The following is a 13,425-nucleotide window of genomic DNA, read 5'->3' as shown; positions in this document are numbered from 1 at the left end:
CCTGCTGTAAAGCACAGGAAATCAAACGTTGTCATGCCACTTCTGCGTGTTACAAACAAAGCAAAAGCTAAAACTTCCAGTTCTTACACAAAGCGAAGGAGGAAAACAGGGCTCTGGTGCCCTCAACCTAATTGAAGAGCAAGTCTTGTGTAGCGATGTCTGGTGAGGCGAGGCTGCTTTTGATGTCACGGTAGAGGCTGCTGTGTCTTACAAGTGGAATCCCTGCTGCCCTTGGTGTTCCAGCACTCAGAGCCTTATAGTGTGTTATCTCTGAAGACTTTCTCCATTTTTCTATTTCCTCTCCCAGCCTGTCTACTGTACATATTCAATTCCAGCACGGGATAAGCCAGTTTAGCAAACCCTTCTGCTCTTGTCTACCCAGGTCATCTGCTGTGTGGTTGTTCTTATCTCGTGTATCGTATTCCTGATTCTGACTTAATTTCAACACTTTGTGCTGCTCTTTCTGGAGCAGTAGATGTGTGTGTAGATCTTTCCCCTGGCTCCAAAGTGGACTCAAACTGTGCTGGTCACGTTGTCCATGCTACACATGCTCTGTTGTTGTTTATCTACAGAAGCAGTTTATTATGCCTGCTGCAAGAGGGCAGGCAAGTCTCCCGTACGCTGCCCTCTCCGTGGTGCCCAGCCAGCTTGCCGCAGAATTTACTAATCTGTAGTTTTTAGTGTCTATGATTTGAAAGGCTTAGCTGGAGCAGAAAGGAGTTTGTCCAGGAGAATGTAGAGAGGAAGGAAGTGAAGAAGAATAGAAAGTATTATGGATGCAGTGGGGTATTACTGTATCAATTGTGGAGTTTTTTATAAAGCTTTTTGGCTGTAACTCCTGGCGGGAGTCAAGCACGGAGGGAACTTAAAAGCTGAACTGCATGTACCTCCCAGTAGTTTGTGGTTAAGAACACACATTAATTTTCTGATATTAGGGATCAGATTGCATATTTTTACTGAGTATTAAGACTGTTGATTTAGGTGACTAAATTTGGCCAGTGAGTTTGTCTTGTCTTCTGTGATGTTCTTTCCTTGGAATAGCCTGGGAGCTTCTTCATTTAACACAGTAAATTGGATCATTTTTCATAATGCTGGAACCCAGATGCCATGTAGGTTTTCCATTTACCTCCATCCTGAGATTTTGCCTTAGTAGCTGTGACAAGGACAGCAGAGAAATCAGGATTTTGGCAAAGCAGAAAGCTTCAAAAAACCACAGAGCACAGTATGAGTGGAGTCAATTCCTAGAGAGCTCATGCCAGTGAATGCAAGCGGTGCTTTTCTGACAGTAAGCAGGATTTGATACTGCAAGTTGGAGATCAATAACTGGAGTGTGGTCTCGGTGTGCTGGAAAGGCCATCTGTACCTTTTTCCTCAGGTGCAGTAAGTTCCAAAGAAGTCGGTGCAGCTCAGATGGATTTAAGTGAAAAGCTGATGCTGGGGTAGGACTTTTTCACAAATTGACCACAGACATCTATAGGAATGGAGCTGAGACAGCAGAAAGCTGCTAGATGATGCAATACCTCAAATATTCCTGGGTTAATCCCATTGGAATGGAAAAACTAGAGCTGTATTATTTGAAAAACAAATGAAAGACGAACCCCAGTTAACTCTTTGTACCTCTGTAAAAATGAGAATGGGTTAGCCTTGCTTTAACTGGTAGAGTTGTGCCAGAGGTCCCATACTCCAGATTTAGCAATTTGCAGGAGATATTTTATTTGAGGTGTTAGAGATTGTAGTGGGATGTCTCCTTACCCTCCCTTCACTTGAAACTACTCTGTGGTTTTTCATATTGTGAAGTTATTCTGACAGCCCCCAGATGGAGAATTACTTTTATAACTGAGGAAAGGGAAATACAGAGAAGTAGAACAACTTGCATGGGATTACACAGGAAATCAGTGGCCAAACCAGGAGCTGAAAGAGAACTGCTCAAGTCCTGGTCTGCTGTGTTAGAATTCTCATCTTTGCTTCCTTTTTCAGTGTTAAGCTCATGCAGGACTAAGAACAAGATGCTCAAAATGGAGAGCTCTGGATTTCTCATTCACCAGAGTAATTAGTCACTACTGAATTAGCAAAATTATTCATAGCCACAGTTGTGACAGGAGGGAGGACTGTGTGCCAGAATCCCAGCAATGTAGGCTGGACTTCTTCTAGTTACGAAAACTATGTTCGTGATGTAGGAACCATGTTTTGAAGCGATGCTTCTCCCAGCACTCAAGCAATCGATGCTGTTTTCAGAAACGCTCGATTTGAGGAGCCATGCGAACAGCTGAGTACTCGGAACCCAGGCCACAAACTAGCAAGGTCATGGGCAGATGCAGCCGAGCCTGCCTAGCTTTGCTCAGAGCACTTGGATTTGGAAAAAGAAAAACAGAGGAGAACTTGTGGGTTGTGGCTGCGAAGTCAGCATTTGGAGAAGGATAGCGAAAGGCTTCCTTCCTGTGAAGTGATTTGAGGTACACGAAAATTCAGGATCCTTGTAAATGTAGAAGGAAGCTGCTGCCGCTTTTGCCTTGGCAATACTTACGTCCTGAGTGGTTAGGAGAAACCCTGGGTGGAGGCAAGCCTCTGGCTGCTGTGTGTTCTTCCAGATTGCACGCTGGCTCAGTGGGGTGTCTTCTCAAGCCCCAAAGTGCAGAGTGTGAGTGATTTTGCTGTAGTTCTGGTAATTGTATTTCGTCAAAAGGAAGCACGCTAGTTTTCAGGCTCTAATTCAACTTCCCATTTCTTTCTGATGAAAGAGGTGATTTTTTTTTCCTCCCCAAAGTACAGACAGCTGTGTTAGTTAGGTTGGAGCTTCAGCTGAAGCAGCTGTTACAGACAGGGTTCGAGGGGTGTGCTGTGAGTATAGGCTGCTTCGTAACAACTATTTCTTCTCCTTGAGGAGAAGCTCTTGGTTTTTAGTCCCTTGAACTTTTTGCGCCCATGGCTGAGACTCCCTGTTACAATCAGTGTGTGCTTATAGAAGCAGAAAAGCTGTGAAGAGGGAAGGAAACAATCATTCACTCATCTGAAACTTCCTGTTTCTTTTCAGGGACTTTCTGCCACGTGGATCTGGCATCGTAACCAGACGCCCGCTGGTCCTGCAGCTGGTAAATGCCAGCACAGGTATGTGAGCCACCTTCCCTGCATGTCCAGCTAGATCTCAGTCAAGAGAGATCTTATTTGGTCACTGGCACTACTCAAAAAAATTTTTCCCCAGTAAAAATTACCTGCAGCTGTTTTTCACTTCTACCTGTTTAACATCTGATGCATTAAGTGTTTGGAAGCAAAATGCTGCTTAGTTTTTTGTTTAATATTTTTTGGCCTGCACTATGACAACTTTCCTTTGCCACGCAGCAGTGACTCTTACAAGTAGGTAAGACCTAAAAGCCATGTTACCCTGCTGGTAATCCACTGAAATAATTTAATGTACTGAAGAACCAGCGTGAGGACACTGTAGTCTTTCTCCTCTAGGTCGCAGAGTTCTGTGGCTGGTCTTTCAGGCAGTTCCCTGGTTTAGCTGTTTACTTGCTGGACGTTTTCATTACCGTTCTACTTAACAGAAGTTAAGATCTCTCATCCAGGAGCTGGCAAGTGAATGTTTCAGGGTACTCTTCCTCTCTTGTCAGATGAACTTGATCTATCCATAGCAGTCCTTTTGTCTGCAGTAGGGAGACAATTTGACTTCTAGGAGGCTTTTAAAATTGAAACAGAGGGTTCTTGGGTTGGTTAGCCTGTTTAAGGGCTGACATGCGGAAAACCCAACCAACAGCCAATTCAAAACCATGTCAAGAGAAGGTTTGGGGTTTTTTTTCTCTCTTGAGACTGTTCTCATTATATAAGGAGACTGTTACTTACCCCAGCACTTTATTAGAGAGCTAGTACAAGTTCTGAGTACCAAGGTATCTCCCAGTGTAGCTGTAGAAGTCCCTGCTGCTGCAGGCAGGTGTTTGCTTAGTATCAACAGAAGAGGTCCTTGGTCATTACTTGAATGAAGATGAGGATGCCATCTCTGCTGAGACAAAAGCTAGATTGTGAAGATCTTGGGCCCAGCTGAATTCTGAATCAGACATTAATCAGATGATGTGCCTGCACTAACTTCTCTGCCAGGTGCCAGTGGAAAGGCCCTTGCCAGACTTCATCCTTTCACCTGTTTTTTGTTTTGTTTTGCTGTGGAACATGATGATTTCATTACACTTTGAGTGTTTCTCTGATTTCAGTGACTTTCTCGCTCTCTCCTTCCATTTAAATAGAATATGGAGAGTTCCTACACTGCAAAGGAAAGAAATTCACTGATTTCGAGGAGGTTCGTTTGGAGATTGAGGCTGAAACGGATCGTGTTACTGGCTCCAACAAAGGGATTTCCCCTATACCCATCAATCTTCGTGTCTACTCTCCCCATGGTGAGTGCTAATGCAACATCTGAGTCAGGAGATAATTAAGGCAGGTTGCTGTGCTTTGTCACGAAGTAAAGACAAAAACCAGATGAAATGGGGAGTGTGCTTTGACTTTAATCTCCATGTGCCTGGGCCATGCTGTATCAAACTGCCAGCTTTAGCCATGCTGCTCAAATGGCTTTGTCTGCCAGTTGAAGTGTGTGACTGCTAGCAGAACCTCTCCTTGAAACAACCGTGCAGAAACTTGCCCCGAGGCTGTTCCTTTCCATCAGTATGGGAAGTGAAGAGCTGCAAACTCTCCCTGCTTTCCGATACTGCTTTACTGGGCCAATAAACGGACACAAAAAAATTGGATGAGGAGAAGACTTCTTGAAGAAAGCCTTCTTGCCTTCCATTTGCATTTAAATACATAGTTTGTATAATTCTCTCCAGGTGGTGCCCGTGTCACACACTGGTGATCTCTGTGGAACAATTCCACTTGAACAAGGGAGGGACATAGTCCCAAATTTGCCAGCTCTGTAAATGTGAGCAGCTGCATGGGCATTTTTTTGGAAAGCAGCAGCTCAGTGATACATAACATTTGGCTGCTTAGAACTTGAGCATGATTTTTAGCGTGGTTTTTTTTTTTTCTCAGCAAGAGAATTAAACAGTTCTAGGACTGCATATTGTAGTCCTTCAGGAGAAGGCCCAGCTGACTTTGACAGGAGCCTCTTGTGAATGAGGATGGTAGGACGGAGCTCTTCAGCATCAGGGACAACTCTTAATGAGTGGAACCAACTCCTCTGACTCGGCAGTCTTTGTTACAAAGTGAAAAAAAGTACTGTCATCCCTTCCCTTTCAGTGTAGCGTATGTGGAAGGACTTGGAGGGCACAGCTTCCCTTGAAAAGAAGTGATTAAAGGGAAGGGTGATGAGATCACTGACAGTCATGACTAGTAACAACTAGCAACTTACTAAGCAGTAATGAAAAGGAACTGGAAAGCTCTGTGTGTACATCTGTTATGCCTGTTATATAGTAGAGACACTAAAGCTCCAGGTGGTACTTACAGACCAGAACATTCCTACCTCAACGCTCCCTTGTGCTATCTCCTGTTTCCCGTGTCTAGTCCTGAACCTGACCTTGGTGGATCTACCGGGTATGACAAAAGTCCCTGTAGGGGACCAGCCGCCTGACATCGAGTTTCAGATCCGCGATATGCTGATGCAGTTTGTCACCAAAGAGAATTGCCTCATCCTGGCAGTATCCCCAGCCAACTCTGATCTGGCTAATTCTGATGCCCTGAAGGTTGCAAAGGAGGTGGATCCTCAAGGTAAATATGCTGTGCTAAATTAAGGGATTCTTAGACAGTGGTCTGATTTTTTCCTTTTACCTTTTGGTTGTGATTAGCCCAGTAGCTATGGGCTCCCGTCTGTCTTGCGTTGTACTTCACCAACACACATTCCCTGTTGTGGTGTAGCATGTGCTTGTTTCAGAAGGATATAATTGTGAACTGATTTGATATATTATCTGTTTGACTCTCGTGGACATTAAGCTCAAGAGTCCTCGAGTAGCCAAGCTGGGCAATCTGGAAGCTCTGAACAGAGGAAAGTTACATGAGTTATTTGCTTGATCAAGTATGTCTGTTTTCCATAGGGCAACGCACTATTGGAGTCATCACTAAGCTGGATCTTATGGATGAAGGAACTGATGCACGAGATGTGTTAGAAAATAAATTACTTCCTCTTCGTAGAGGTATGTTTTCTCAGGTGTTGTCCATGATCTCCTTTCTCTCTCTTCAGTGTGTGAGATGTCCTGGCCTCATCCCCTTCCTCCAGTGCATCCCTTTCCTGCAACACCTGTTACAGCTTGTGCTTAAGCCATTTCTGTTCCAAGCTGGAACTGAGAAGAGTTGGGGAACAAGTATCAGTCACACTGTTAATTGGAACTTTTTAGGTATTTGTACCTTGATATATAGCCCTAGCAGACACGTAGCCTTATGCTCTTGACTTTTCCTGCTTTTAATAAGGCAAGCAGCAAAAATGTAACTCCTGTCTAAATGACTCCCCTCATCTCTTAACTAGAAGAGACTGTCATAGTATATCAGATGACATGATTTTGGACTGCGATACATGCTGTGCGTAGCCATAGCCTAGAGTCTCAAATGACTGAGACCGGGGTATGCTTTGTGAGTGGGGGAACAGTAATAAATAAGCTCCTTCTCAGTCATTTTCCTTCTCAGTCTGAGTCCTGTTTACGTTCTCGTCCTTGCAACCATCTGAAGTCTAACCCCGCTCTTGCAGGTTACATCGGTGTAGTCAACAGAAGTCAGAAGGACATTGATGGCAAGAAGGACATTCAGGCAGCTTTGGCTGCAGAGAGAAAATTTTTTCTCTCTCACCCAGCCTACAGACATATGGCTGATCGCATGGGAACCCCCTACCTGCAGAAAGTGTTGAACCAGGTACTATCACATTAAGGGCAGTAATGGAGCTTCCCAAAGGCAGAGCACTACTTTATCCTCTTGGTGACACTGGTCTGGTGCAAAATCAGGAGTTGGCTCATGGCTTTTACACTATCAGAAAGCAAGGTCTTTCTGCTTAAGCTAAAAGACACCTTCTAATTTTCTACTGGTTTCTGTACCCAACAGTAAACTGCAAAGGTTGCTTTAAACGTGATACTGATAGTCATTTCCCCAGCTACTAAGGCTGTCTCATCTCCTGTCTCATATGGTAGTAACTTGTTGCTTCCCTTTCTGGTCCCTCAAAATAATTCCTTAAGTGAAGAATTACTTTGTCCTTTTGCCTTCTTGTTTAAATATTCATCTTAAAACTGGAGTTTTCCACAGTTGTGCTCAGTGGAAACCCTCTAATTAGAGCCTCGTCAGTGGTTTTGGCTCCTTCCACCTTCCCTTGTCACCCTTATTGAAAAAGGGCTTAATCATCACCCTGGATGTCAGTGATGTGCTAATCTGAAGACAGAAGAGCCTTTACCCTGGTGTGTAAAGCATATGCTAATACTCAGATGTGAAGCTTATTCTTGGGTTGGAGACAGCAGGCTTGTACGGATGGGAGTTATGTACCAGACTAGAAGGTAAAAATAAGGTTAAGAATATGGGTGTGATAGATAGGAGCTGGGAGGCAGGTTCATCTTAAACCTTCTTTTTTTGTGTACAGCAATTGACCAACCACATCCGTGACACCCTGCCAGGGCTGCGGAACAAGCTCCAAAGCCAGCTTCTCTCCATTGAGAAGGAGGTGGAGGAGTACAAGAGCTTTCGCCCTGATGACCCTGCTCGCAAGACCAAAGCTCTGCTTCAGTAGGTGGCCTCAGCTGCGTGTCCCTCCCTGGAGATGGCTGGTCGCCTATTACTTCTACATCATGTGTTTTGTTTTCTTTCAGGATGGTCCAGCAGTTTGCTGTGGACTTTGAGAAACGCATTGAAGGCTCTGGGGACCAAATTGATACCTACGAGCTGTCAGGAGGAGCTAGGATTAACCGCATCTTCCATGAGCGGTTCCCCTTTGAACTGGTGAAGGTACTGCTTCTCTCTGCTGCCAAGATCCGCTTTATCTTCTTGCCTGTTGTTCTTACCTCTTCTGTCTCCTTACTCCTCTTGGCATCTTTCATCATCTGTCTTTCCCTTTGACTACTTTGTTTCATATTTTTCCTTATCACATTTTTTACTTATTTTGTTGTTACTGGAGCCTTCCCGTAGTGCTGACCTTTCCCTTGGGAATTGTATTAGCACTTGGGCGAGTACCTCATCTGTCACATAACAGTGCTGGTATGCAACTCTCTGCAGTCATGCTGTTGGGTGTCCTGGGGTTGTTGCACAAGTGTCAGTTTCTGATGAAATTTTCTCTTGGTACAGATGGAATTTGATGAGAAGGAGCTGCGGCGGGAGATTAGCTATGCCATCAAGAACATCCATGGTATCAGGCACGTATCACGCACTAGGCAGACCCCTTGGCTGCATGGCCTTGTTAAATACCTGTAGACCTTTCAAATGGAACTGAAGACGTCAGAGGTACGGTAGGTCAGCCAAAGGGGAGGGAAAACCTCCTTGGACCACCCCAGGGGCTTGAATCTGGGAGTAGGGACAATTATCCAAATCAGTTTGCTTTCTCTTTCCATGTGAAAGTCGTGAAGCCTAAAAGGTAAATCTGCCTTGGTGACTAAACATTTTCTCCCTCCTGTGTCTTGACATAAGAAAGGATAGAAAGAGGGATGCAAGTCCATACTGCTTCATTTAGTTAAAACTAGGATGTTGGTTTTCACTTTCTGCCTCTAGACTAACCAAGAGGTAGTTGTTCAAAACAGCTGTTGGTACTGAGCACTTCCTGCCCGAGAGATCTGAGGGAGCACTGAGGTGCCTGTCACCAGGATCCCAAAGGCCCCAGGATGTAGTTAGCAAACATACTTGTGTTCCCCTCAGCAGAGTTCAGCTGTTAGAAAGCACAGCCCTGAGACCCTGAGTCACGCTGCTCCAGAGAGGGTGAGCAGGGGCTGGTGCCAGTCAGAGCCCTTCCTGCACACTGGAATGTGAACAAATACTGACCTAGATTTATTCTTAGGCCTTTTTTTTGATCACTAGTTGAGCTTGATAAAGGATGTTGAATGTGTTAATGTCCTAATCAGTAAGTCTTTCAGAAAGGCCTCCCATCTGCTGCACAACTCTGAGGTCAAATATGCTACAGAGGGGTCAGCCCCTGACTTCCTTAAGCCTGGTGGCAGAGGTGAATTGGTGGCCTGGCCAGGGCTGTCCAGCTACAATCTGTTTTGCTCTCAGCCCCTCCTTCCTGGGAGGTGCGAGGCATCCCTCAGTTTCTATGGACCCTAGTCAGGGCTTGTCCCAGGGACGTGACGCTCCCCAGTCCCATGTGCTGGGTTTCAGTGATAGTGATGCCTGCTGCAAGATGTGTATGTAACGATGTGACGTTCTCCTTGCCCCTTCTCCCCCTCCTGCCTTGTCTTGTCCCCACCCTGGGTGTTTAGAACCGGTCTCTTCACACCCGACATGGCCTTTGAGACCATTGTGAAAAAGCAGGTGAAGAAGATTAAAGAACCTTGCCTGAAATGCGTGGACATGGTCATTTCGGAGTTAATCAATACCGTTAGACAGTGCACCAAGAAGGTAACCAGAGGCAGCATGGAGCTGGCACCTTCCTCCTGCTCGCTGGCTGCGGCACAGCATTGTGACCTGGGCAGGGACTTGCCTGCAGCCACACTCGGTGTTTCTAACCACCTCCTCAGCATGACTAGACCTGAGCGGTACCAGCCTAGGGCCATCCAGCCAACAAGCCAAACAAGAAGGGAAGCAGTGTGGGCCATGGGCCGTGGTCATGCTGGATGTTTTAGAGCTAAGGGATGCTGGAGTTGTTCCTGCCACTCCTCTGTCAATAGAATGACTCCTGATTCCTTCTAAAACCAAGGGTATTTCTTATACCACATTTGACTTTAAATTTGGGTTTATTTTCTAAGCCAGAAACTGGGATTTAAATTTTGTCCCCTCTCTTCTTGTAGAGCTAGGAGGGTTAATCCCAAACTAGCCTTTGGGTGCTTCTGGATGGGGAAGCGTATGGGGCTGAGCTTCAGAAGCTACAGCAGTTACAGCTGCGGGCTGGATTGTGGGGAAATGTTCCTGTGGTGTTTGGCTTGGTTTCTGGTTGGCTTGGTCCATACCCTGTTCTGGAAGAGCAGCACATGGCTGAGAAGCAGCAAGTTAGAAATGTCCATCAACCTCTGGGGCCCTCGTGCTCTCTGAGGGAGAGAGCAAGCTTCAGGTTTTGCCCTTTGGGATCCATACTGATATTTGTTGGAGCTGAGGGAGGGAACCTGCCTTGATTCTGCCCTTCAGATACAACAGCTTTTGTTTCTGAGGTTGGCGTTGAAAGGCAGCAGGATACGACTTGTGCCATTCCTCTCAGCCATGGCTTGCTGCTTCAGGCACCTCAGTTAGGGGGGTGGTGTGGGCCCTGGAGACTGGAATCACCACTGGCAATTCAGGAGCAGGTAAATGGGCGTTGCAGGACGTGTCTGGAGAGTCTGACACCCTGTGCCTGCAAGGGTGGGGAAAGGTGGCCAGGTGGTGATGCTTGCCATTGGTTGCAGAAATGCCTAGTCCTTAGGGCTGAGAGCCTCTGCAGAAGGGCTCAGGCATGCAGGCACGTGCTTTGCCCCCCAGCACAGACTGGGAAAGCAAAGTGGATGCAGTGGGAGATTGCTCAGGTTTCTAGAGTGCTGGAGGAGCTTCCCTTTTCTGTCCTGCTGTCCTCTCTTGGGGTGTGTGACTGTGGGGGAGCACCCAGAAAATTGCCATTAGAGCCTGGCGACAGGTAAGCACAGGCCCTCAGGCTGCCAAGTATCCAGAGTCGCCTGCTAAGTGGATCAGAAGGGCCCTTCTTTTTCATGCCCTCTGAAGCTTCTCTTGATTTGTTCTACATCCATCGGTTGCTACTCAAAATCTCCCATTCATTCTTCCTCTTTGCATCCTTCCCTCCATTTCCCTCCTCTTTCTTCATTCTTTCTTTCGGTTTCCTCTTTTACTGACAATTTGAGTAGACCATCTGTTCTGACAGCGGCAGGTTCAAGTGATCAGGTGGAGAGTGCAGCAGGGTGGGGGATAAGGGAGGAGAAGAGGCCACAGGGATGGGAGGGAAATATCAGGGATCCAGGAGGAAAGCATTCCGTTTTAGCTGATATCCTCCTGAGAAGGATTTTGGGGTTGATTTCAGTACTAGTCGACTGTGTGTGCTCTAGTAGCCATGGTTACAATTTTGTATCTGAAGAAACCAAATATTGTCATTCAGGTGATACTCAATTACTGGAAGAGACTGATTTTTTTGAAATATTTTTTTTTGTCCCCAAATCTGATGGGAGAAACAGTGTGTATTGAGTGTAGCAGGGCAACGGGGTTAGTAGGAAACCGCTGCTGAGTCAGAGGGTGTGAACTTGACCCTGCAGATGCTCTTGCTTTGCTGAAAAGGGGCATTGTTGGCACCTTTAGAGTGACCCTTGGGTGAAGCTGAATCCTGTAACGTGTTCCAGCTCTGCTGCTTAAAAGGCAGACGAGTTGGAGGTCCTGTATGGTGAAGAGTGTTTTAATACTGGTGTTGCTTGGGGCCTGGCAGATGTTGTCCACACAGATGTGAAAAATGAGGTGAGGGGGGACAGACCTGATTTAAATGAGGTGGTGGCTATTTCTAACTAACCCAGGATTAGTTGTTAGCTGTGAGCACCCCAGGTTTGACTCTTAACTGTACCTTTAGAAAGGCAGTATGTCCTTCCCACGTCAAGGGGACGTTGTCCCCTTGAAAGCACTCGCAAAGCAGTAACACCCTGTGTTAAAACAATTAACTCAGGCTGTGTAACAGAGCGTCCTGGTAGAAGCTCTAAAGTGTTAATGATGCACCGAAAAACTTCTTGGGGTGCAGTAGTCTTGAATTTGATTAATCCTGGCTATATTTTAGTAACTTTAGTTTCTGTGGACCATCTGCTCTTGCATACAGGTTGCTTAATTCAGTGGAAATGTACTGGAAATAATACTTAAACCTCAACAGGCCTGTGGTGGGTGTGGTGCTGCGGGTTAGCTGGGGCAGAACGGGTGCTTGGTATGGCTGTGGATGCCCCGTGGCATGTTTGCATTTTCCTGAATACTGGGTCCACCTGCTTTTACTGAAGAGGTTAATGTTGCAGGGAAGGTGGGTGAGATGGAATATGCTTCGTAAGCGGAGCAGTTTGTCTGAATGCCCGAGACATCAGTTCTGCCAAATCAAGAAGTGACAGACCTTTGCAAGGGTTAGCTTGGCTCCTGGTCTGGCTTCCTGCAGCTGGAATAAGGAAAAGGTGAAGGAGAGATAACTGTGGTGGGAAGGAAAAGAGAATGCCTGAGACATGGGGAAATGAGACCTGGTGAGCCTCCAGGAACAGCGGTAGTGGCTCGCTGCGGCAAGCAGCCTTGTCTTAAAACCCAAAGCAGCTTTCCTTCAGGAGGAGATCACTTGATCCCTGGGGGGTTACATCCATTCATCTTGCTCTTGACAGCTCGCCATTTCGCTGGCCCAGCTGCTCCTGCCTCATTCCCCTTTGCCACTTCCATTTGCCTGTAGACTCTCCTGATACTTGGCAGTGCACAGGCCCTATAGCAATGCACACCTGGTTCAATAAACTTAATGAAATGAACCAAAATCTCACTTCTCATTTTGCCTTGTGTTTTCTCTCTTTTCCCTTTTCCTTCCTTTCTTCCTCCTTCCTGCTCTTTCTCTGCTTCGCTTTCTTCTTCCTCGTTGCTTCCTCCCACCCTGCCCCTGCCATGCAGAACGGGTCTCTTCACGCCTGACCTCGCTTTTGAAGCCATAGTGAAAAAGCAGGTGCAGAAGTTGAAGGAGCCGAGTCTGAAGTGTGTGGATATGGTAGTGAGTGAGCTCACATCCACCATCAGAAAGTGTAGCGAAAAGGTAAAGAAACAAAAAAATGCAAAGAAAGGTCAATGCCCATCCTCTTCCCACACACTTCCACGCTGTTTCTCCACACAGATCCCAGGAACTTCAGCAAATCTAGTAAGAGAAAATGGATGTAAAGATGCATCTTAAAGGAGAGCAGTAACCTGCAGGTATAAGAGCAGTTTAAAAGCAGGCCAAGAGGAGTGGGTGTCAGCTGATGGGCTCTGTAGCTGAGAAATGAGCTGGGATCCAGTGGCTTACTCGAGCATGCCCTTTTCCTCTGTCTGGCTCAGTGGCGTTCACCTCAGTGTAGGTCGAACCCTTTGCAAGACTTATTTGCTGTGCCACTGCCTAGACATTCAAAACTTTTTACGGAGGTCCCAGAAAAAAAACAAGTAAGAACTCCAGATATCCTAGAAAAAGATTAAAAGCCGGAAGACCTTGCATCCCTGCAGCATGATTGTCTGCAGGTTTCATCTTGTCTGCAGAGCTATGTTGAGAACTAGCATATACAAACCAACAGTCGATTAAAAGTTTGAGGTGCAAGATGTTCTGCAAGAGATATTCAGAGTCAGCGGAAGATTATCATCCTGAGGGGCTTGGGGAAGAGCTTTTCCAGGCATTACACC

At 46.2% G+C, this 13,425-nt stretch overlaps 1 protein-coding gene across 1 annotated transcript in view; it reads left to right on the top strand.

Moving 5' to 3' along the window:
* Nucleotides 1-2,949: 2,949 nt before the first annotated feature.
* Nucleotides 2,950-13,425, top strand: part of DNM1 (dynamin 1) — a gene marked incomplete at its 5' end in the record, with an annotated part of 35,639 nt that continues 25,163 nt past the window's right edge. The window contains 9 exon segments of the mRNA XM_010131529.1: nt 2,950-3,105; nt 4,233-4,382; nt 5,482-5,685; nt 6,009-6,107; nt 6,656-6,816; nt 7,529-7,671; nt 7,755-7,890; nt 8,227-8,294; nt 9,351-9,489. Of these exon segments, the coding sequence (XP_010129831.1) occupies nt 2,950-3,105; nt 4,233-4,382; nt 5,482-5,685; nt 6,009-6,107; nt 6,656-6,816; nt 7,529-7,671; nt 7,755-7,890; nt 8,227-8,294; nt 9,351-9,489 (1,256 nt within the window).

This window comes from Buceros rhinoceros, unplaced genomic scaffold, assembly GCF_000710305.1.
Source record: "Buceros rhinoceros silvestris isolate BGI_N320 unplaced genomic scaffold, ASM71030v1 scaffold13382, whole genome shotgun sequence".
NCBI lineage: Eukaryota > Metazoa > Chordata > Aves > Bucerotiformes > Bucerotidae > Buceros > Buceros rhinoceros.
Note: the sequence above shows the minus strand (reverse complement) of the source record. Positions and strands in the feature narration are given on the sequence as shown.